Genomic DNA, 25,127 nt, shown 5'->3' with positions numbered 1-25,127 from the left:
TCCATGAATAGAAATTACGTGCGTTTGACATTATGAACATCCGCAGAACGTACGTTTCTGTTTTCCTGTGAAAATAATACAAGTGGATTGTCAATAAAATAAATGATATGACACAATTTGGGTCTATTATATCTATGAATCTTAATGGTAAGATATGGTATGAGTAAAATTTGTAAAAGTAAACCTTATAGGTCAAAGTAGGTCTTTAACATTGAGAATTGACTCAAACTAAACAGCTAGCTACAAAGGGCCCCGAAAGGACTAGTGTAAAACCATTCAATCAGGAAAATCAACGGTCTAGTCTATATAAAAAACGATAAACGAAAAACACTAAGAGCCTCATCAATAAACGACAACTACTGAACATCAAATTCCTGACTTAGGACAGTTGCAAACAAATACAGCGGGCTCAAACTGTTTAATACATTCCAACATTACATAGAAGAGGGACGAAAGATACCAAAGGGACAGTCAAACTCGTAAATCTAAAACAAACTGACAACGACATGGCTAAAAATGAAAAAGACAAACAGAAAAACAATAGTACACATGACACAACATAGAAAACTAAAGAATAAACAACACGAACCCCACCAAAAACTAGGGGTGATTTCAGGTGCTCCGGAAGGGTAAGCAGATACTGCTCCACATGCGGCACCCGTCGTGTTGCTTATGTGATTACAAATCCGGTAAATAGTCTAATTCGGTAGGTCAAATTCATGAAAGGGAAGGGGATTGTAGTTACGACGTAAGGAACATATCCGATATCATTTGTGAAACGGTTATTTCATAACGGTCAAACCAACTCGTGATGTCGTCCGTAAAATTTACGAAGGGATGATTTCAACTTCACCATTTGGAACTCTTGGTTTAATAGCTTCCTTGTGAGCAGTAACCCTCTATCAAGAAAATCATGATAGGAAATGCAAGCACGGGAATATCGTATCAATTGGGAGATATATACCCCGTATGCAGGTGCTGCTGGAATGTTGCTACTTAGAAATGGAAAGACTTTGATGCAAGGGCTGCAACCCTCTGATTACTTTTGCTACATCCATCTTTACTGCAGAAGGTTTTGCTTCGTCTGACAAATCCAGTTGTTTTATTCACTTATATCACTTATATACTAATAACTAAATCAATTTTATAATAGTTTATAATATGACTACTTTTCTATAGATAATTATAGTACTGAATCTGCCAAACTTAGTAGTTTTCCATATTAAGGCGTTTTAATTTTGTAATCTGTTTAGATCAATAGACAATGAATCAAAAAATGACCGAAATTAAAAAAAAATACCCTTCAGTGATATAAATTACAAGAAAATTGGCCATCCTATTTATTTCATATACCTTAATTCATGTTTAATTAATGACGTTGAGGAAACAACAAAGGTAATACTTGAAAAAAACTAAAATTCTCATTTAGCGACAAATATTCATATATTTATTATAGACTCGTTTGTATGCGATATCAATCTTCTGAACAAAACTCCGGATCTTCATCGCTTAGGTCCAGGCAGTTATCTACGGAACCATCGCAAAGTCCAGTAAGTGGGAGGCAATGAACTCCATCTCTACATTTGGTATAACCTTCAGCACATGGTTTACCTAGAAAAAAAGTATTATGCTTTAGCTTTTGGGAAATCTTCTGCGTAGTACAGTTGATTGTAGTAGAGGGTTTCATATCAGCATTTAAAGTATTCATAAAAATGCATGAACCATAGAAACCATGACAAGAATTCTGATTATTTTATGTACATTTTGAAATTCACCTAATGTGAAAATAAAAAAATAAAAAATGTTTGAGATTTCAGAAAACTACTTAAAATGCAAATAACACTCTGTAATATTTTTTGAGTAAGAATTGAATTAGTTATTTACAGACGCATTATACTTTCATCAATATTTACATCGTTTCTTTTAATAAAAATGTTATCAGTATCGAATGTCTCTTTAAGTTAGGAAAAATTGAGCAAATAATAAAAAAAAACAAATAGTTGCTATTTCCATAGAACGTATCTAATTTGGAACAGACGATATTAGCGTTAAACAAAACACAATCCTTTTCAGAATATACATAGTTTTACACGCTATGCAAAACGATTCTTTGATTAATGTTGCTGTATTTTAAAATGTACTCATATCCAACTGTTATTGTTGAGACATTAATAAATTGCATATCTTTTTCATGTTGTACTGATTATTTTAATTGCTGTCATCTTGAGAAATTTTGTAAATTGTACTTATTTGGAGAGGATTATTTTAAGTTGCTATAACTTGTATTCAATCCTTTTGTTTATTTAGTCAATAAAGTAACAAAAATTAACGTTTTTGCCGTACATTGAAATACATGTATATGTGTTTTATAAAAAAAAAGAATATATGGTATGATTGCCAATGAGACAACTATCCACAAAAGACCAAAATGACACAGACATTAAAAACTATAGGTCACCGTACGTATGTTTTAGTATGTTTTTATATAAATAGCATTCAACACAACAACAAGACACAGATAAGAATAAAAAGAATTATTAATTTTATCTACCACTGTAAAAATATCCTGTCCATGTTATTGGGTTTTTTTTATAAACGTTTTTTAAAATCTTACGTTTACAGAATTCTGGATCTTCATCACTCAAATCTTTACAATGATAATTTGTATACTCTCCATAATAGTCACACAAACCAGTTAATGGAAAACAATGAATATAGTCTCTGCATTTAGTATAACCGTCAGCGCAAGATTGTTCTGTGAGAAATATTAAATAGTTTATATAAGATATCATTGTTTATGTGTAAGATTACGCAATATGCAAGAATATTAGTATTAGCAAAGGTGCGACGTTACAGAACTTGTCTTATAATGCATGCAGTACCAATGTCAAAATACCTGTTTCTTGACAATATATTTTATGTCATTTTGGTGAATATATAGATATAATAATACTTCGTAAAATAATGACGGTCGAAATAGATTTTAATGTAATTTTACAAAAGATGAATGTCACAATGGTTGATCACAGTGCTATGGACTGTTAGATTAACAGTTCTTATCTTCCTTAATGCACATGCTGTGTTATTAATGCCATGGAACAATTCGGTGTCGTAGAATTTAATTATGTATTAGAAGAAAATATATTAAGTTATATGAAATTATCTTTAGCAAAATTTGAATTACAGTAAATACATCTTTCTTATATATACATTCTGCAACTTGCCTCTACAAAATTCTTCATCTTCGTCGCTGCCATCTGAACAATGAGTGAAACGTCCATCACAGAGAGAGGTCAGCGGGAAACAATGGATGCCATCCCTACACTTGGCGTAGCCAGTTAGACACGTTTCACCTTTGTTGTAAAAAAAGTGAAACAAAAACTTTTTTTTATTTTCAGGTGGGATTGTGTCTATACCTACATGATTTTCTTTTTTATTCACTCTTTGTTCTTCTGTCTATTTTTAATCAGTATCTTATATATCCTAGCATTTTGTTTTAGTTTGCCATGTTAAAAATATTGGTTTTGATTATGATGTTTGCGTAAAAACGTGTGTTTGAACCATCTTAACTGTAATCTTTTTATGTGTAATTTATAAGACAGGTTTGATTGTCCAATTATGTTTGATACATTCTAACACTGCAAACTTGGAATAAAAAAAGTAACCGAACCATGTTTGGTCGGATTGTAGATCAATATAAAGTGTACAATTACATGGTATTATTCAACAGTTGCTAGCATTTATTGAAATACATATGAGTTGAATTTTTCTACAAATAGAATACGGTACAAAAAGTGTTCAAACATAACAAAACTGCCAGTTCATATTTCTTATATAACAGCCTTGCTTATTAGTTCTCTCTACAAAACTTTCAACATCCTATGTGTATTTGCTACATTTTAATAAGTTACGATAGTATGTATAATCAGCATAAACATCAACACACGAATTGTCTGTAGCACAAAATGTTCATTTGACATATCCCTGTAAAAAACCGCACCAAAATCAAAAGACAAAATATAACATAAATTTCCGAAAGCCTTAAATGGATAATAACGATCATAAATAGCAATTTCATGTTTAGAAAAGAGGATATGAAGATAAATGGTATGATTGCCTATGAGAAAACTACCCATCAGATTTATAATGAAATGTCACTCAGCATGTTTAATGTCAAATCTTCTGGCTTTACTTTATTCATAACATTGTAAAATCCTGGGGTTCGTGTTGTTTATTCTTTAGTTTTCTATGTTGTGTCATGTGTACTATTGTTTTTCTGTTTGTGCTTTTCATTTTTAGCCATGGCGTTGTCAGTTTGTTTTAGATTTATGAGTTTGGCTGTCCCTTTGGTATATTTCTTCCCTCTTCTATATAGTCTTAAGTATACTTTGATAGATAAATCAAAGTATCAAATACAAATGTTCTTTGATTTTAGATGTTGATCCCAGCGTAAATGTTGAGAAATATTTAAAATGCCCGAAAGCCTATAAGAATTCTACATCTATTTTTCAGTCGGCACTTTTCATTTTACCTTTACAGAAATCTGGATCCTCGTCACTCAGATCAGTGCAATGATATATCGTCGACCAATCAGTAGAGTCACACAAACCGGATGTTTCAAAACAGTGAACGCCATCTTTACATTTAGTGTATCCATCAGCGCAGGATTGTTCTGTGAATATAAACAAGTAAATATGTATATTGGAAAAAAAATAATGAAAAGAAACGGATAAGTGTGTAACTTTATTGCCGATAATGATAAGATTAATCCATATCAAATGTCTATTATTAAACATGGTACCACAGATGAAAAGCCTTGCATGAAAAGCAGTTGGTGTAATGCATAACTTTAAAAACAGCATAGACAAATAATACAGATATTCCTTATTTGTTATGGTTGTTTTTAATTCTTATTCAAATTGCATTCGTTGTAAATAATTTTTCCATAGACACAACTATTTCAGTGAAGGCCCCGTTTCATGAGTAACATAATTTTCCAGTAGATACTCTGCATATTAGTGGAAATTAAAGAATAATGACATTATGTTCGACTAGTCGACTAGGAAATATGGAATGATTGTCATGAGAAAAATATCCACTAGAGTCAAAATGAATTAAGGGGATGCATGTATAATATCAAGTCTGCTGGCAATTCGATCAAAGAATTATTCAATACATTGTAAAATCATTCTTTATTGTCAAAAATATACTTTTATAGCTAAATGGATTATTAGGTTATAAAATATCATCTTAAGCGAAACTTGAATTACACAAAAACATACTCTTTCTCATGCATCCTAATACCGATACTTGCCTCTACAAAATTCTTCATCTTCGTCGCTGCCATCAGAACAATAAGTGACACGCCCATCACAGAGAGAGGTCAGAGGAAAACAATGGATGCCATCCCTACACTTGGCGTAGCCAGTTTGACACTCTTTAACTTGTTAAAAATAAAAAATTAAAAAAATATTTCTTTTTTAGAAAACACATGTATTTATGCTAAAGATTTATGTCAATATCTACATTTTATTTTGTTCATTCTTTATTCTTCTGTTGTTTTGAGTAGTTCTTTATCTATCATAGCCTTTCGTATTGGGTAATCATTATGAAAAATATTGGTCTAGAAATAGGATGTTTGCCTAAAAACGGATGTTTGCATAATCTTCACTGTAGTCTTTCTAAATAGACGACTGGTTTGATTGTTTAATTATATTTTGAATACCCCTTACCCCAACAATATTAGTATGGATTCAACAAAGTAACGGAAACTTTGTAGGGTCTGTTCGCGTTAAGGAGAAAATAAAGAGTAGGATTGAATCTTTTTACAAAGAGAATATTGTAAAAAAGAAATTCATTTAAACATAAAAAAAACCTGCTCGTTAATGTTGCAAATATAACAGTCTGACTTAGAAGTTGTCCTGAAAAAAATCATGTATGTTTTTGCTATATTTAAATGAGTTGGGTGGTATTACATTAGCATAACCAGTTAAAAAAAACCAATTAATATCATCTCTGCATTTAGCATAACCAACAGCAAATGAATGTGCTGTGGAAATAAATACACTATATGACTTTTATATGTTTTTGTTGAAAACACTACACCAAAATATCTCTATCGAAGTCATGGCAGAAAGGCACAATTCTAAAAGAAAAGTCTTTGACTGGTGATAAATAATTTTTACGGAATATGATAATAATTTCTATAGATTATAATCAAACCATAGGCTCTACTGTGAATCATCAAACTATTCAAATGTCCTTTATGATTTATACTACACACATTACCTTCTTTGAATTATACCAGTAGTTAATCCCCATGTATTGATGTTATCTTCCAGTACGGGAAGACAAAATACGAATTTGTTGGATCCATCGTTGCACTTGTATTCTTTTTTATGTGAAAAGCAGTAAACGTACGTGAATTGTTCGAAATAACTTACCTTGATATATAATTACTCACATATCATGCATAATTTTCTCGCGTAAATATTTACAATTATTATATGGACGCGAAAGGTTTTTTAAAACTTGGTTTCTATTTTTCAGTCCGCACTTTTCATTTTACCTTTACAGAACTCTGGATCCTCGTCACTCAGATCAGTGCAATGATATATCGTCGACCAATCAGTAGAGTCACACAAACCGGATGTTTCAAAACAGTGAACGCCATCTTTACATTTAGTGTATCCATCATCACATGATTGTTCTTTGAAAATAGATAAGTCAACATGTTTATTGAATTAGAATGAATACAAATGAAACCCATAACTTGAGGGTGTACCTATAATAAAATTGAGAATGGAAATAGGGAATGTGTCAAAGAGACAACAACCCGACCATAGCAAAAACAATAGCAGAAGGTCACCAACAGGTCTTCAATGTAACGAGAAATTCTCGCACCCAGAGGCGTCCTTCAGCTGGCCCCTAAACAAATATTTACTAGTTCAGTGATAATGAACGCCATGCTAATTTCCAAATTGTACACAAGAAACTAAAATTAAAATAATACAAGATTAACAAAGGCCTGAGGCTCCTGACTTGGGACAGGCGCAAAAATGCGGCGGGGTTAAACATGTTTATGAGATCTCACCCCCCCTATACCTCTAGCCAATGTAGAAAAGTAAACGCATAACAATAAGCACATTTAAAATTTAATTCAAGAGAAGTCCAAGTCTGATGTCAGAAGATGTAACCAAAGAAAATAAACAAAATGACAATTATGCATAAATAACACCAGACTACTAGCAGTTTACTGACATGCCAGCTCCAGACTTCAATTACACTGGTTGAAAGGTTATGATTTCGTCATATGAATATCAGGCACAATCCTTCCCGTTAGGGGTTTAGTATCATACCATCATAACATATATGAGAAGAACATAACCCGTGTCATGCCAACAACTGTTTTTTGAATAAATGTTTTAAGTTTCGATGTAAAGACCATATGAGTGAATCAATATTAACGCCAAAATATGCAATCTTTAATGACCTGACAACAGTATTGTAACTAGATCCCTTTTTAATAAGTCTATTTAAAGGTTTTGTTAGTTTCATCGTTGAATGCTGACATTTTTGTGCTTTTTAAAGAATATTTCAATAAAAAATTGGATGTGAAATACCTGAACGTATAAGAAGTCTGCATGTAGAGCTATATTTACGAATGATGTCCTTATACCGATGATAAAATGTAGTGAATGTTTTGAGATATATAAACACCGGAAGATGGTGACAAGGGAACGTCACAATCTAAAAATGGATAATTAACGATAGGAAATGAAAAATCAATTCTTTTATCATAAATTTTAGTATTAAGCTTTCCGTAAGTGATATAAATATCAAGATCGAGGAAAGGACAGTGGTCATTGTTAGTATTTGCTTTATTTAAAGAAAGTTCAACAGGATAAATTTCTTTAATATACATACTGAAGTCGTCATTATTAAGAGCCAAAATATCATCCAAATATCTAAAAGTATTATTAAATTTGATTATGCCCGCGTCACACTGTCCCGATTTTTACGCCGATGGCATCACGATTATGGAAATTTTCAAAATCGGGACTGATCGTATCCATATCGGGCTATTCGTAGTGCCATCTTTAACAATCGTAGAACCATCGGCCACTTTTTCTAGCCTTCGGGGACAACTTCGGGAAAGGTTCTAATTTTTTTTTTAAATCACCGAAGGTGCGTCCGATGTTGAGGGTTCGTATTGAGTTCGTATCACCATCCTCATCATCGTAATGTCACCGGGAATGCATCTTTGAACATCGTATTGCATTCGTGTTTCCATCGTTTCCATCGGGCAGTTTTGACATTACGATGTCTACACGAATGAATCACGAAGCTACCCGAATGTCTTATGATGGCAACACGACTACGTGAATACCTCGTAATTCCGTCGTGTTGCCATCGAATAAAAGTACGAAGGCGACAAGATGGAACTACGACGGCAATAAATCCAGCTAAATTTAAGTTAATTTTCGCGCTAAAATACCTTTAAAGTTCCATGCGCGATATGCACTGGTCAGTCTTATACGACAGTTAAAAAAGACGTTCACAAAAGATGGAGCTCCTATCATATGATTCTGTGAGATCAAGAAAGGCGACAGCGTTGTTTCTTTTAATTCAAATGGAACAAGAAGAGCAGCTATTACTAGCTCAGGATTTACCTTTACAAGTCAAATATTATTTTTTGTCAATTTTTGTCAATTTTTGTCAATTTTTCATACCAAGTACAGACATAATGAAAATCATAAACACGCCGCGTACACCAACACTGCAGGTACACGTATATAGGGAAACCAACTATTCCCTCATTATTTTTTTATGTATCGTCTGAGTTGTTGTCACACGAATGTTTACTCAATAACCATTTTCTATATGTCATATTTTGCCGCATTTGTTGCTTTCTCCACATCCTTCCTTTTGTCTATATTATTATAATATTCTCCTGGAAAGAGCTCTTTTTGAATAAAAGGAATCAACGAACCCATTACCTTACCTTCAAGATAGATCAGTAAACATGGGCAAACACATGGGTGATTATTCAGACTAGTCTACACATTTTACAGTTAAAACAAGGCAATGCCGAGCGTGGCATCACCTCGTATGTAACATATTGGGGACAAATATGGACGCTATATTTGTATATGACACATGTAGAAAATGGTAAATTGAATATGCATATTTGATACATAAACTATTTTTTAGAAATCAACCAAAACATTCAGTAACTGGAAATACCTTTAATATTGTCTTTAGAACCAGCAGGTAAACAATTGAGCAACTAATTTCCTGTGTTTTATACGTTATTTCCGGGAGAAAAAACAAGTCCATCTGCATAACCTTGGCCTTTGGCATTGAACATAAAAAATGTCAGATCGTTAAATACAAGGAGGAACAATATACCAAATGTGGTTAAAATCTTTTGAAGCATATTGATTTTAGAGTGTCCACAAGGATTATATTGCCTTGTATTACAACTGCCACTGTGACCTTGACCTTTGAACTTTAAAGTCAATAGCGCTTAAGATATTCTTAACGAGTAACAACATACCAAGTTTTGAGCATTTTGGTTCTAGAGTGTCCATAACAATTTTATCTACACGCAACTTACATGTAGTAGGCGAGGGGATAATATAAACTAAGTTTTATGAGAATTAGACAAAAAGGTCGATTTCCCGCCCTGCATGGCAGACTTGTACAGAAACGATATGTTGTCGAAATTCTGTTCGTATCATTAAAAAGTTAAAAACTGGTAGAACGCATTTTAGACATCGTATGGCCATCGCGCCATCATCGTAATCCATCGTGTAGCCTACGTAATCCATCATGTAGCCTTCGTGGTCCATCTTGTAGGCTTCGGCTGAGATATGAAGCTTAAATACCCGTCTTCGGTTAACCTTCGTATGTCCATCTTTTGCTATCGTATATAATTTCGGCACCATCGTATAGACTTCGTTATTCATCGCACTTGCTTCGATTACTTTTTGGTATTTCAACGAGATCGAAACCAACTTCGTACGAACTTACAATTTTCGCATTCGGCTGTCCATCGTATATAAAAATCGGGACAGTGTGACGCGGGCATTATCAGATGTTGTTTCGATGGGTCCTTGCTGATTTTATGCCTATTTAAGATGTAGAGTAGTAATACTCCTATGAACAAAAGTCTTACAAGTTGGCGGTTTGGCTAACTTTGAAACCAGATTTAAACCAAACCATCATTTCCGTTGGAAGAGCATGTACCATGTTAGGAATAGACAGTTACTTATTGAATGTCGGTCTTTTTGTTAAACTTAATTTAGATATTACAATTTTCCGCATTGTTCATATACCGCATCTAATGAATACTCAGATTAGTCAAGAAGTTTTATCAATCGTCCAATCAAATTACGTGTCAAATAATGCACTTTGTCATGTAAACATGGAGATCCTAAATCTTATGCTTCCATCTAATTTATCTTTTGTTTCTATCTTTTGTTAAAAAAGACTTTCTGTATTATTTCAATTTCATCATTGATAAAGCTTGGGTGAATTCCATTGCTAGCTATGCAGTTGTCGGAAACAAAAGTTGCAATATTTTTTTTGGTTACGAAATCTCTAAACAAAGTTGTTATGATATTGAAATAAATGTTCATTAAAGTATGGCAATTCCTGTTCATCGTTTAAAAATGCAAATATGCATAAACAATTTGCTAATTTATCAAATTTACAGAAATAAGCTTCAATGTTTATAACTGCTACATTTACCACGCATAAATAGAGACATCATTATTTAATAGTTCTTATACGTATTTGTTCATAAGATTTACCTCTACAGAATTCTGGGTCTTCGTCACTGCCATCCGAACAATGCACGTAATGTCCGTCACAGAGAGAGTATAAAGGAAAACATTGAATCCCGTCTCTACATTTTGTGTAACCGCTTTGACAATGTTTACCTTAAAAATGAAACTGCAAATTGAAATTCTCTGAATGCACAGTTACAAAATATAAAATTATATAACTGATATTGTTCATATCGTTATGTATTAGTAATTTTCTTCGATTTGTCCTTTTGGTTTTGACTTCTTATATGATGAGAATCTAGAATAGTTTAACGTTAAAAAATTATTTTTCTTGCTTGATAACAAGATTGATACCACAGCGAGTGTTGTACTGCCAGTTACCATAATTATCGCCTATATAACAGCCTTGTTGTGTGCATTGTAATTTAGCCTGCTTACAAGAATTCAAACATCTTATTTGATGTCGCTCTACCGAATATGGTTTAGAAATATATGTTTATTTTAGAACCGGGCTATTGTCCAACACATGGGTATAGATTGCTCCTCGAAATGAGATAACTATAAAAGATTGTGACTATTTACACGAAGGTACATGTACATCGACAATACACCATCCATTTACAAAACAAAAAATTTGCACATGCATACAGTTAATTCTTAATTATGACCATATCAATTATACTTCATGTCATCACAATCTTTTGTTTCTATACATTTCTCTTTCTTTTTGTACATTCCTGTTGCGGTTAAGAAACTATAAAATTCAAAATTGAAAAAATCCTTCATAATGGTGTCACGATATCATAGAAGCAAGTCTGCGAATCCCGCTGACGCCAACTCTAATTTGAATATATATAATATATAAATATATAACAATATTGGACTTGTTTTACAACGTGTTATCCGATGAAGAATGTATGTCATAAAGTTGACACCTGTTTAAACGTGTATATATTGATCATATCTATTACACTTATTTGTTTCATTTTTTAGCAACTTACTTGCTCCAACAAAGGAAATAATTACCACAATAACAGTTACTATCATTTTAATCGTCTATCTATAATTATAAGGAAATAAAATAACAACCCGAACAAAATGTGAAAAACAGCTGAAGGCCACCAATGGTTCATAACCACAGCGAGAAAATCCCGAGGCGGACTTCAGCTGGCCCCTGTACAAAATGTGTACTAGTTCAGTGAAAATGAACGTGAAACTCAACTCAAAAACATATATAAATGAACTAAAACTTACAAAATATACAAGACTTACAAAGGTCATAACCATCGCTAGAGAAAGAGTTACTAACTTTGTCTTTGGGGGAGTTTGCATTTAAAGCTTTTAGGAAATAAAACATGTTTAAACAGAATTGTTACTGTTATTGTTTCAGAATATAATATGAACAAACAGGATCCTGACATATTGCAAGGACGTCAAAAATGTAAAATGCGACTTACAATTAGAATTAAACATTTATAAGTTATATTATAACATGCTATGAACGTAACTGGTATTCTCTCTTTCTCTCTTTCTCTCTATCAATTCGAAAACTGACTGACTTACCGAGCAAGTGAAAGATGTTGAAATAATTCTCTTTGTAAATAAATATGGGAGTCGGAAGTACACGAAGTTAACTGTTGTTACTTGGGATTCTTATATAATGACCTGATAGTTTGGACCAATTTTAAATTGATGATTAACTTAATTCAAAAATAATAGCTCATATTAAATCGTCATTATAGATTTTAAAGGTTGAAATTAACCAAATTTTCACATCTTTTAAATGTTATATTAGAGATAGAAATTTTAACAACTAATACGTGATGTCAGTTTATAAGTTTTAAAATCGCAAACATATTATTTTATCTTCCGAACAGAGTGAGAAAAATCGTATTCCCATTCTTTCAGTGAGATGCTTGATTATTAGTGTACTTTATCAGATGCGGCTGTTTTCTTGGTTTTTGTTTGATCTGAAATTATAAATCTAATTTCGAATACTTCTATTTATGTTTGGTGTAATTAAACATTTTTAAAAATTTATATTTTTATACCTATTATGGCATGGAAATGCGACATTGAAATGTAATGCGAGTTGGTTGACCGTTATGGAGTATCCGTTTCACAGATGATATCGGATATGCTCCTTATGTCGTAACTACAATCCCCTCCATTTTTCACGAATGTGACCTACCGAAATAGACTATTTACAGGCTTCGTTATATCATGAGCAACTCGACGAGTGCCACATGTGGAAAAGGATCTGCCTATCCTTACGGAGCACCTGAGATCCCACCCAGTTGTTAATGGTGTTCGTGTTGCTTTTATACAACTATTTTTGACATGTTTTACCTATTGTGTCTATTTGTTATGTTTGATAAGTTCACACATCGTTGTCAATATAATGAATTTGATGCGAATGTCATTCAAGTAAGAGCTTTGATTAGCTTTAAAACCAGGTTTAAACGACTTCAGTATGTATACTAAAGAAAGTTATCCTGTTGAACTTACTTTAAATAAAGCTAATACTGACAATGACCACTGCCCTTTCCTCGATCTTGATATCTATATCATAAACGGAAAGCTGAATACTAAAATTTATGATTAAAGAGATGATTTCTCATTTCCTATCGTTATTTATCCATTTTTAGATGGTGACGTTCCCTTGTCACCATCTTACGGTGTTTATATATCTCAACTTGTACGATTCGCTCGTGTATGTAACAATGTTTTCGATTTCAACGAGAGAAATTTATGTATTACTGACAAATTATTACACCAGGGTTTTCGATATCACAAACTAGTCAAAACATTTACTAAATTTTATCATCGGTATAAGGACATCATTCTTAAATATAGCTCAACATGCAGACTTCTTATACGTTCAGATATTTCACATCCGATATTTTATGGAAATGTTCTTCACATCGGACGCTAACAAAACCTTTAAACAGACTTATCAAGAAGGGATAAAGTTACGATACTGTTTTCAGGTCATTAAAGATTGCATATTCTGGCGTTAATATTGATTCACTTATAGGGTCTTTGAATCGGAACTAAACACATTTATTTAAAAACCAGTTGTTGTCATGACACGGGTTATATTCTTCTCATATATGTTATGATGGTATGATACTAAACCCCTCACGGGAAAGATTGTGCCTGATATAATCATATGATGAAGAAATAAGTTTTCAATCAATTTGATTGAAGTCTGGAGCTGGCGTGTCAGTTAACTGCTAGTAGTCTGATGTTATGTATGTATTATTGTCATTTGTTTATTTTCTTTGGTTACATCTTCTGACGTCAGACTCAGACTTCCTTTGAACTGAATTCTAGTGTGCGTATTGTTATGCGTTTACTTTTCTGCATTAGCTAGATGTTTAAGGGGGAGGGTTGAAATCTCATTAACATGTTTAACCCCGCCGCAATTTTGCGCCTGTCCCAAGTCAGAAGCCTCTGGCCTTTGTAAGTCTGGTATTATTTTTAATTTTAGTTTCGTGTGTACAATTTAAAGTTTAGTATGGCGTTCATTATCACTAAACTAGTTTATGTTTATGGGCTAGCTGAAGGACAACTCCGAGTGCAGGAATTTCTCGCTGCATTGAAGACCTGTTGGTCTATATACGAAAATGCATGTTGCAATTCAGGAATATGACAGTTGTTATACAATCGTTTGATGTGTTTGAGCTTTTGGTTTTGCCATTAGATTCAGGACTTTCCGTTTTGAAAGTTCTTCGGAGTTCTGTATTTTTGTGATTTGACTTCCATTGCATTTCAAATGTAAATATAATTGCATGAGTATATCAATTTACTAATATCTTTAACATTATATTTTTTACCAGCTGTAAAGCAATTTAGAATTGTTTGTTCGAGAAACAAAATGTGTTTTTTTTTCATTTATACTAAAAAAAGTTAACTCGAGTAGAAAAATTAACATTAAAAGTTACTAATTAAAATAAAGTCACTGGACCATGAACTGCATGTAGAGAAAACGCATCAAAATATTCATAAAACTGACATAACCTGATAGTAATTCAACTAAATATTAAATATAAATGATCTATTACAAGAAGTTCCTATCAAACTAGTTTTAGCAGAACACTTAACAATATGAAGAAGCCATTGCAGGAAAATCATTTGCCATGTCTCATTTTCCGCCACTGGTATCGCAAATATGGTTCAACGAAATTTTTGTAATTTATGAAAGTCTAGAAGGATGCAATGATGCTTCAGATAGTAATTCAAATAGAATTAAGATGTGTTTTGAGTAATGATACAAATATTCCTCGGAGAGCAGTATTTTTGTAAACTTAATTTAATCTTTTTATAAAACACATCAAGAAACGACAACCACTTAACAACAGGTTCCTGATTTGGGACTTTGTGTGTACTTACATTTACTTGGGAATATACAAATACCAAATTTAATGTTCAAACCAAATGACAATGATTTAATTTTAGGGAATTGAATAAAATTAAATACATAATCTCAGATAAATTATATACAAGACTTGAGCATGTCTTCAGAAATTTTACTTTATTTGAAAGATCATGGTTAAGAGCATTTAGAATTATGCCTGGATGGCAAGTCAGACAAAAACTATGATCTCACGACAGATATCGGTATACAAACCTTTTTTTGTGTGTAAAGATTTCAGAATTTCTAAAAGAAGTGAATAGGGTAAATGTAAAGGAAACTAACTGTTGTGTTTCAAACACTTTAAATATTTAAGCTATTATAGCACTGTTTTTTATTTTACATCGACCAATATTATGAAATAACTAAAGCACTGGTCGTGGAACATTGGATCATGCAAGAAGTACAAGCCAACTTGGCTGCCTTTAATACACTTGATTTTATACACAAGTTATCCTGATCCTTGTAATACACAGCGGCTTTTGCCTAATTCCATTTAAGGCATTGAGTCTCTGCTTTGAAAACACAGCTGGAGGTCTAATTCAAAATAAATAAAATTCTTAATAGTTATAAATATAGTTTATTCAAGTACAAGTGATATGAAGTCAAAATACTAATTAAGTAAAGGAATGTGACTATCAACATCAAAATATCACAGTGTGGATTATTCAATAATCTTTTTTACTCTTATTACATTTGTTTTTTTTCTTTTTAAGAATACAATTCCAAAATATTTTTTTATGTACAAAAATATTTGAAGACATTTAAGTAAAAATAAAATGATTTAACTCTTTGGGAACAGTTATTTATTTACTTAGATATCAACACACTGTTATTGTTACAAAGAGATGGAATTCACTGTTAATTTTTTGTTGAGTATTTGATTGACAAATTTTTGTAACATGTAAATTATGAGTAAAAGGTAATTGTTTGTGTTAACTAAGAATGAAAAATGGGTCAATAATTTGTACAAAATTTCAAAGGAAATGTAAAAAAGTTTAAACTGTTTACAGCCAATGTCCTTAATTATAAGATTACCTCCCTGATATCACAATTGGGATTTATCTTTTGTCTCAATCCTAACAAAAACGCATGTGCATGGTTCAATAATTGACATATCTTTCTATCATTTTGGATTTAATTCAGATATCAGTTAGGGATATATAAATATCATTTACCAACAGTTCTTGTAACCATCTTTCTTATATCTGTACAGACCTGATTCAGATCTACTCAAGAATAAAATAAAATGGTATATTTTTTCAATACGAGTTAATATAATTGAGAGATTTTTCAAACAATTTTCATTTGTGGGATATTTTAAATGCTACAATAAGATGCGACATATCTTCTATAATCATTCATACATATTTTATTAAATGTTTTAACGGCATCTGAAATTTATGCAATCCATACATGATTTTTAATTTTATTTAATAGCAAATCACACTTGCATTTACAATATGCACATACACCTTTACAATAGTTGTGCGATTCAAAAATTAGAAGTTTGCTTTATCTATAAATATTTTCAGAGAAAGTGTGTTTTTTAACATCTTGATCACATCTTGTTTTTAGCAACCTCCTCCTTTTATTACAAATATTTACACTCATACACACATATTTCAACATTCATACTCTCATTATTAACCAAAAGCAATCAAACAATCAAATGCTATCAGTCACAACATGTTTACAGAACTACATTGTTTTTAACTTTGAAGCTTCTGAATTAAATTTAAGGAGGACTTAACAATATTTGTACCCACAATCATGAAGCTAAACATTAACTATTTAACTACAAAATACTAAAAAGCTATGAACTATGAGCATATTTTCAGTTTATATACAAACATTCTGCAATTTATTTTTTTGTTGTATAAATAATAACATTAAATAAGTACTCTTTTTTGGCTAGTCTGAACGTCTGCCTTCTTGTCAGAAATGTACCAAACATTTATATGGATAAGCACTCCATGCAACTTCATAATGCACAACTACACATGTTTATAAATGAAGCAGTTCTGTATGGCGCTGTTATACACATTAACGTACATTTCTTTATAAGAGCTCAAGCATTTGTAATAACATAAAAAAAAGAAATAAAAACTACAATGATTAGAATCAAGCAATGATGTTCCAAAAAATGAAGCTGTATGATTTTGTCATGTCAAACTGCTGTATACAAAATGATCCATAAAAAAACCAATATTACCCAAAACTGATATGCAAAACAACAAAAGATATAAAACAACAATATCAATTTCATTATATTAAATTGTAAATGAATTTAAAATTCTATTCAAAAAATCTATTGCAGACATGGACAAATTGACAAATATACAAACAAAAGAACAGTATATAAACATTAAGTTAACTTTAAACAAGGTGAGACATTGTATAATATTAAAGTCTTTTCCTAGAGTAATGGTTTTCCAACAATAGGTCTTGCCATGTTTACCAGTCCATATGTGTAAGGAATGCGACAGATTCCTGGCTCTTCATCACATACATATGTGTGTGGACAGCAGTATTTAGAGTTTGTGCAACAAACACCCTAGAATAAAATACAGAATATGTCATAACATTGATATCTCTATGAAATGAAAATAACACTATACGAAATTGATGTGCCCTAAGCATTTTTCCTGTGTTTACCTTCACCAGAAACACTAAACCCCCAAAAACTCTGAGGAGTAATTTTAACACATTTGGATCTTCATATAAGGATTGTTATGTTTGCAACTACTACAGTTCATTATTTTTGTTTGCTAATTTTGTTTTACTGAAACCAGGTGTGCAACATGTGAAACAGGATCTGCTTATCCTGTTGAAGCACTTGCTATCACACCCTATTTTTGTAAGCTCATGTTGCTCAGTCGTTTGCTTCTATAATGTGTTCTTTTTCTTTTTCCTTTTTTTTGTCATGGCATTGTTTATTTGTCTATGACTTATGAGACTTTTAAATATCTTAATGGTATTATCAACTTTCCCTTTATTGATCAATTCAATTCTAGCGTCTTTATTGTATGCTGATTTAAAAAAAAATAATATCATGATAGAAAATAACAATTCTAAAGCACATGACTAATATCTAAATTTTGATTGAGCAAGAGTTGGTCAAGTACTAATTGCCACAGGTATGAGTTGACATGGATCTACTCTTGTAAAGATTGTAAAAACAAACTGATGATATAGCATTGCAAGGGGATATGAAGAAAAACAAATATGAAAGTTTTATGTCAAATGGTCTCTGAGTATTTAATATAAAAAAGAAGTGGTATGATTGGCAATGAGACAACTCTCCACAAAAGACCAAAATGACACAGAAATTAACAACTATAGATCACCGTAAGGCCTTCAACAATGAGCAAAGACCATACTGCATACTAAGCTATAAAAGGCCTTGAAATGAAAATGTAAAACAATTCAAACAAGAAAACTAACGGCCTTCTTTTGGAAGTCATTTTTGGACCATATCCTTATGGTAAGATACACTTAGGCTTATAATCACACAAACATACCATGTAATCAATTCAAACAAAAAAATCTGTGATATAAATGTGACATAAGTGCAAAGAAAATAAGAGATCTGTATACTTTGTCAAAACAAGTATTTATAAACAACTTAGCTCAACAGTATAAGTAAAAGGTAATAACACTGAAAGGAATTATATTAGCAGTTATAATGAGTAAATATAATTGTAGTAGTTACAATTTAAGCATGATGAAAGAAAAGTGAAGCAAAAGGTTTTTAAGTGCAACTATCATCCTAATCTTGAGATAAAAAACATAGAAATGTATTAGAGTATAACTACTTTATAAAAACTGATTAGTCAAAATCAAGGAAAATATAAGGATGTTTGCAAGTTTTGTTTGTGACCAAAACAATTATTATTGCATACTATTGCACATTTATGGTTTTGTTTTCATTCTGTTTTAAGACTTGATTATCATTATTTATATCAGTAACTTACATTGGCATAAGGACAGCATGAGTATCCACTACTGCCTGTTTTACAACATACATTTTTATCTGGACATACTGTTTGCCCATCAGGACAAGTAACAGTCTGTAAATGAGGCTCCAATAATAAAAGAGGTTGACTAGCACTTATCATGGAATCACAGCTACTGGTTTTGGTGTTACATTTTGTGTTTTGAGGACAACAGTGAAGGTCATCTTCACAACAAACAGCCTAGAAAAAAGTTTTCTAGAAGTTAATTTGATTAACTGGTTATTTTAACCAATCATAAAGTAATCAAATTTTCATGCTAAATTAAGGCAAAATTTATTAAATGGGATAACAGAAAACTCAGGCCAACAAACCACAAAAGAAACACATACTTCAAGTGATGCATGTCTCTTTTACTTTCAAAGAATCACCCTTAGTATCAATAGGCATATCCTCATTATCCTTATTTAACAGCAAACTAATCTATAAGGAGTCAATATTTATTTCTCAAAACCAAATATTGATAATTTTGTTATGCAGATCATTTTTTAAGTAAAAAGTTTTTTTTGTTAATTAAAAAAATATTATAAAATGTCTTTCAAACTTGGCTTAAAATAATTGAGCAGAGTTTTTCAATAGAATTCAAGAAAGAAATAACAATAAAAGTAGAAAATTGGGGTTTTCACCTTTTAGAAGAAAATTCCAAAAGGCTAAATAAACTTATGCAAAAACAAAAACAAAAAACGGAAAACAAAAGGTCACAAATAAATTACTTTTTCTATTGTTTTTAGTTCTTTAGTTGTGTTTCATTTTTGACCAAAAAGCATTTTTTTGAAGCTATTCAAAGAGAAAAATCAATAATACTTGAGCTTAAGTAATAACCTTTGGCATCCTTTATATATGAATGATGATAATAGTAGGGGCAAATCTGGTTGAAAAATTGATAATAATTATAGTTAATATTTACTTTAACAGGCATATTTTATCTTTATTTCCTTCTCTTTTAAGTTATAAATGACTATGAATTCTAAAAATGAAATGCTAGTCTGCATATAGCTTAAAACCAGTTTTACTCCAATACAAAGCAACAGAAGATGAAACTCTTGTCTGGCATAAATACAAAATTTAATCCAGGTATCTATGATGATTTTATTTGCATGGCAAAAAAAATTGCAATAGTTAAAAGAGAATACTTTTTACTCGTATAAATGTGGTGCAACAATGTAAAATGTATTAAAAACTTGTTAAAGAAACCACGCTTAAAAATGTGTACCATACTAGGCAATGTAGAGTAAACAGTAATTTAGTTCTGAAATTCATACATGACAAACTTTTGGGATGAATAGATGGACAAGTGGACAAGTCCATTGTTATTAGTGAAGAATAAAAGGAATTTAAAGCAGGAGGAATACAAAATATATATATTTAGGTTATATTATAAAGTTCTAACTAAAATGCTACTAAACTGATTCCCCAATGATTATACCTGTGCTAGTGGACAACAAGCAAATTTATCTTTCCCAGCATAACAACAAGTCTGCCCATCTTTACAGACAGATGAGTTATCAGGACAAGTGATGATTTCAACCTTTGCCTCTAATTTTGTAAACCAGTCCATTACAGCAATTTCTCCACGGTTACATTTTCCAGAGGACACATCACAGGTAGTTCCCTCAGGACAACAATGTTTACCATCAGTACAACAAACAGCCTGTAAAGTATAAACCTTTCAATTTGCAGATTCATTACATGAATAAATACAGCTAAATCTATGCCAAAATATATATTTTATTTAAAAATAAAAGTGTAGCATGTCATATCAGAGATCAAGTGAATATGCAAGTTTACAAGGAATCGAAAGAGGTATAATTGTCAAAAGTGGCATTGTTATTGTTTAGAAAATAAGATAAATTTCAAGATGTCTTCACATTAAGCACATAGCAATAAGATATACTGCTAAGATGATAGAATTTTGTAATAATAAGTGTTTTTAAAGTACTGTTATAAATCAACCAACAGCTGAAGGCCACCAACTGGTCTTCAATGCCAGTGTGAAACTCCCACACCTGGAAGAGTCCTTCAGCTGACCCTAAACTTCTTTTCATTAAGACAAATTTCAAAGTTAATCCATGCAATTAAGGTACTATTAAAAGAAAACACAGAAACACAATACTGTGGAAGTACTTTAATTCGTGGGTATCAATTTTCGTGGTTTGAACAAAATTTACATGTTCGTGGGTTTTTAAATTCGTGGATCCAAAAAAAAAATTAAAGCCTTTAGAAATGAAGTTTACAAATAGTCTGGATTGAGGAAATTGCAAAGTAAACATTGGCCCTGTAAATCGTTGTGATAACACTAATTAACCCATGAGAAAGTGATCAACAGATTAAAGACCATCAAAGGTGTTAATTAGGCCATAAACATGTCACCTAAAGAAAACAGTAACATAAACAAGTGCTATAAACGTATCTTGAATGGTCAAAAAATTCTTACCAAAATCAAGCTCAGCATGAAACTATTATTTCCCATTTGTACGAGAACTATGAGGATACAAAATGAACACTTTATCATACTAGCATACCAATGCCGAAAATCTAACTTTCATCGATCAAAAATATTTTTATGATAATTTAAAGATCAAAAGTTGTACAGTTTAGGTTATTAAAGATTAAATGGGTATAATCCTGCACGTGGTTGTAGTTCTGTGACTGCTATACAAGTAGTCGCAGATTTGGCGTTATTCAATATATTCTCTAAATCATATCAATAGTCAAATCTACCGATGGGGATCTTTCCATGTTTTGATTTAGACAATGGTTGTTTTATTTCGTTGGACACTTAAATTCGTGGATAAAGTCATCCACGAAAACCACGAAAATTGGTACCCCACGAACAAAAGTATTTTCACAGTAAATAGTTAACTGTGTCATCATATAGCAATACAAAATGCTGAGAGGAGACTTTTAGGCATTAAGACAGATAAAATGGACTAACCACTCAAGAGAAGTATTCTTTAATGGCAAAATATACAACATTTGTAACCATACCTTTGGTATTGGACAACAACCATATTGACCAGATGCTAGTTTACAACAGGTCTGTCCTGTTTTACATTCTGACTGACCATCCGGACATTTCACACTTCCAACATTAGCAGGAACTTTTTCAAACCAGTCCATTACAGCAATTTCTCCCCGGTTACATTTACCAGAAGACACATCACAGGTAGTTCCCTCAGGACAACAATGTTTACCATCAGTACAACAAACAGCCTGAACAGTGTAAACATATGAGTAAACTGTACAGTTCGTAGTTTCACAACATGAATAAATACAGCTAAGTCTATCCCAAAGTATTTATTTCGTTTGAAATAAAAGTGCAGCAGGTAATATTTCAGTATTGATAGAAAATATTGTAATATTAAAAGGGAACAAAACAGGTATAAAAGTGAAATGCAGCATCGCTATTAATTTGAAAACAAGATAAATTTCAATATGTCTTCACATTAGACACATAGCAATATACTATACTGCAAAGACACTTATTGCAAACAAGAAAGATTTTTGTAAAAAATAGTGCTTTTTAAAGTACTGTTCAAAAACAAATCAGAAAGGTAATAAACAATTCAACCATATATCATCTTTAAACAAATTTTAATATTGAAGGAAACGAATTACTATTCAATCAGATTTAAGGGACTCATCCAGAACTTCTAAAACGGTCATATATTCCGGTCATTTACATAATGTCCGAAAAAAGACCGGCTGGGAAAAGCATGAAACGGTCATATACTTTTCAGTTTTCAAGGCTTTTTCGGTCATTTTTGCATATTGAATTCACGATCTTTTTGACCGTCACCTTTTGCCTTTAACATCAACACATTTCCGGTCATAAATGTGACATGATGATTAATTACTATCAAAACAACACCTACTTCAATACTTTCTAATTTTAATCAAGGCTAATTAGTATTCGAACAGCTGAAATCTACCTGTTCAGGTGACAGGTGAACTATGTTCAGTACCGGACATTGTATAAATTGATCGGTATTATTTTCTTACATTTCAGCGGTTTGTATCTAATTGATTTAGTCCAAAAGATTAAAATTATTAGACATTAGTTTATAAACATGATTTGATGAAAAATTTTAAAAGGTTTTAAATAAAAAATCGTCAGAACTGCGTCGTATGAACTAGAACATGTGTGCGCATGTGCACAGGTGGAAAATTTAATAATGCATCCTACATTTCTTTAAACATGCTAAAAATATCATTGATACCTGTATCTAACGTTCAATATAAGTATTTTGGAAATAACGTGGAAAGAGCTTCTTCTCTCAGTCGTGCTTTGTAAACGTACACGGATTTTGCGTATCCGTTTATGGTCCACGTTTTACCATTGTCAAGTCAACATCCGGTTGAAAACGAAAGTAAAGATTTTGACCATGTCAATTTGCACAAATAAAAAGTCTAAGGCAGATAGGAGCACGCTGATGTGCACACTTTGAATGATGCACTGCCAATTTAACAGTAACATCTGAACATAAAAATTCATATCATATCAAAGTAAAGTTTAAAATCTTTTTTTTTTAATGTAATGTCAATCATTGGAATGGCCATCTGATTACCATAATTAAGTCTTAGAGGATTAAAATCCGGATCAAATATGAAATGTCTGGCTGGCTCAAATATTTTTTGGAAGCCCTGGACTCATCAGATCTATTTAATAAATTTGTCAAACGCAAGTTAAATAATATATGTAACCATACCTTTGGAATTGGACAACAACCATATTGACCAGATGCTAGTTTACAACAGGTCTGTCCTGTTTTACATTCTGACTGACCATCCGGACATTTTACACTTCCAACATTGGCAGGAACCTTTACAAACCAGTCCATTACAGCAGTTTCTCCCCGGTTACATTTACCAGATGACACATCACAGGTAGTTCCCTCAGGACAACAATGTTTACCATCAGTACAACAAACAGCCTGTTAAGAGAAAGCCTATTAGACAAACCTTTCAATGCTAAAAATCATGTCAGGATTGAATAAATTAACCTGATATTCAGTGGTTGTAGTTTGTTGATAAGTGTTTCTCATTTCTATTTTTTTTACTGTTGGTATTCCCGTTTGATTGGTTTTACACTAATTATTTTAGAGGCCAATTAAAGCTTGCTGTTTGTTGTGAGGCAAGTCTTCTTATTGAAGACGGTACCTTGACCAATAATGATTTCTCTTACAAACTGTGACTTGTATGGAGAGTTGTTTTATTGGCGCTGATACCATATTTTCTTATATCTATAGATTCTACAACAGTGTTATTTTTTCTTTTGCAAAATAACTGTTAAGCACAAGGTTGATAAAAATGTTTTGTTTTTACATTATCAAGATGATAAAAACTTAAAATTTCAGCAATCTTTTAAATAATGATTTAAGTGTTAAAGATTCAAACAGTAAAGTAATAACCAGTTCAACTTAGTTTCATCACATACAAATGTTGCCGGAAGACCAAATGCCATTCAGACATATGTTTCAGTAACTATCTGATCACGTGAACTAATTTGTTAACAGTAAGTTATACAACATCTGTAATCATACCTTTGGAATAGGACAACAACCATATTGACCAGATGCTAGTTTACAACAGGTCTGTCCTGTTTTACATTCTGACTGACCATCAGGACATTTCACACTTCCAACATTAGCAGGAACTTTTACAAACCAGTCTATAGCTGTCATGTCTCCCCGATTACATTTTCCAGAGGACACATCACAGGTAGTTCCCTCAGGACAACAATGTTTACCATCAGTACAACAAACAGCCTGTTAATTGTGAGAAAATTGAAAAAGTTCCCAAAATGAAAAGCACTACTGGAATAGAATAAAGCAGATTCTTCACCAATTTTCTTTTTCTTTTGCCAAACAACTGTTCAGCATGAAGGTGTTAAAAAGGTTT

At 31.9% G+C, this 25,127-nt stretch overlaps 2 protein-coding genes across 2 annotated transcripts in view; both read right to left on the bottom strand.

Annotated features, from left to right (window-relative positions):
- Nucleotides 1-1,434: 1,434 nt before the first annotated feature.
- Nucleotides 1,435-12,448, bottom strand: LOC134704877 (low-density lipoprotein receptor-related protein 2-like). Its single transcript, XM_063563661.1, has 9 exons — nt 12,357-12,448; nt 11,795-11,853; nt 10,818-10,946; nt 6,569-6,709; nt 5,315-5,443; nt 4,532-4,672; nt 3,225-3,353; nt 2,615-2,755; nt 1,435-1,611 (listed from the first exon to the last, which is right to left on the bottom strand). The coding sequence occupies exons 2-9, from the start codon at nt 11,838-11,840 to the stop codon at nt 1,475-1,477; spliced, it is 993 nt and encodes a 330-aa protein (XP_063419731.1). The 5' UTR covers nt 11,841-11,853; nt 12,357-12,448; the 3' UTR covers nt 1,435-1,474.
- A 3,326-nt stretch (nt 12,449-15,774) lies between these two features.
- Nucleotides 15,775-25,127, bottom strand: part of LOC134706376 (uncharacterized) — a 47,432-nt gene continuing 38,079 nt past the window's right edge. The window contains exons 29-34 of the mRNA XM_063565266.1: nt 24,770-24,994; nt 23,936-24,160; nt 22,215-22,439; nt 20,653-20,877; nt 19,188-19,409; nt 15,775-17,767 (exon numbers count right to left, since the gene is read on the bottom strand). Coding sequence (XP_063421336.1) covers nt 17,630-17,767; nt 19,188-19,409; nt 20,653-20,877; nt 22,215-22,439; nt 23,936-24,160; nt 24,770-24,994 — 1,260 coding nt within the window. The 3' untranslated portion in view covers nt 15,775-17,629. The remainder of the gene's footprint in view (nt 17,768-19,187; nt 19,410-20,652; nt 20,878-22,214; nt 22,440-23,935; nt 24,161-24,769; nt 24,995-25,127) is intronic.

The sequence above is a fragment of the Mytilus trossulus genome, chromosome 2 (genome assembly GCF_036588685.1).
Source record: "Mytilus trossulus isolate FHL-02 chromosome 2, PNRI_Mtr1.1.1.hap1, whole genome shotgun sequence".
In the NCBI taxonomy this organism is placed as follows: domain Eukaryota; kingdom Metazoa; phylum Mollusca; class Bivalvia; order Mytilida; family Mytilidae; genus Mytilus; species Mytilus trossulus.
This window is presented reverse-complemented; position numbering and strand designations above follow the sequence as displayed.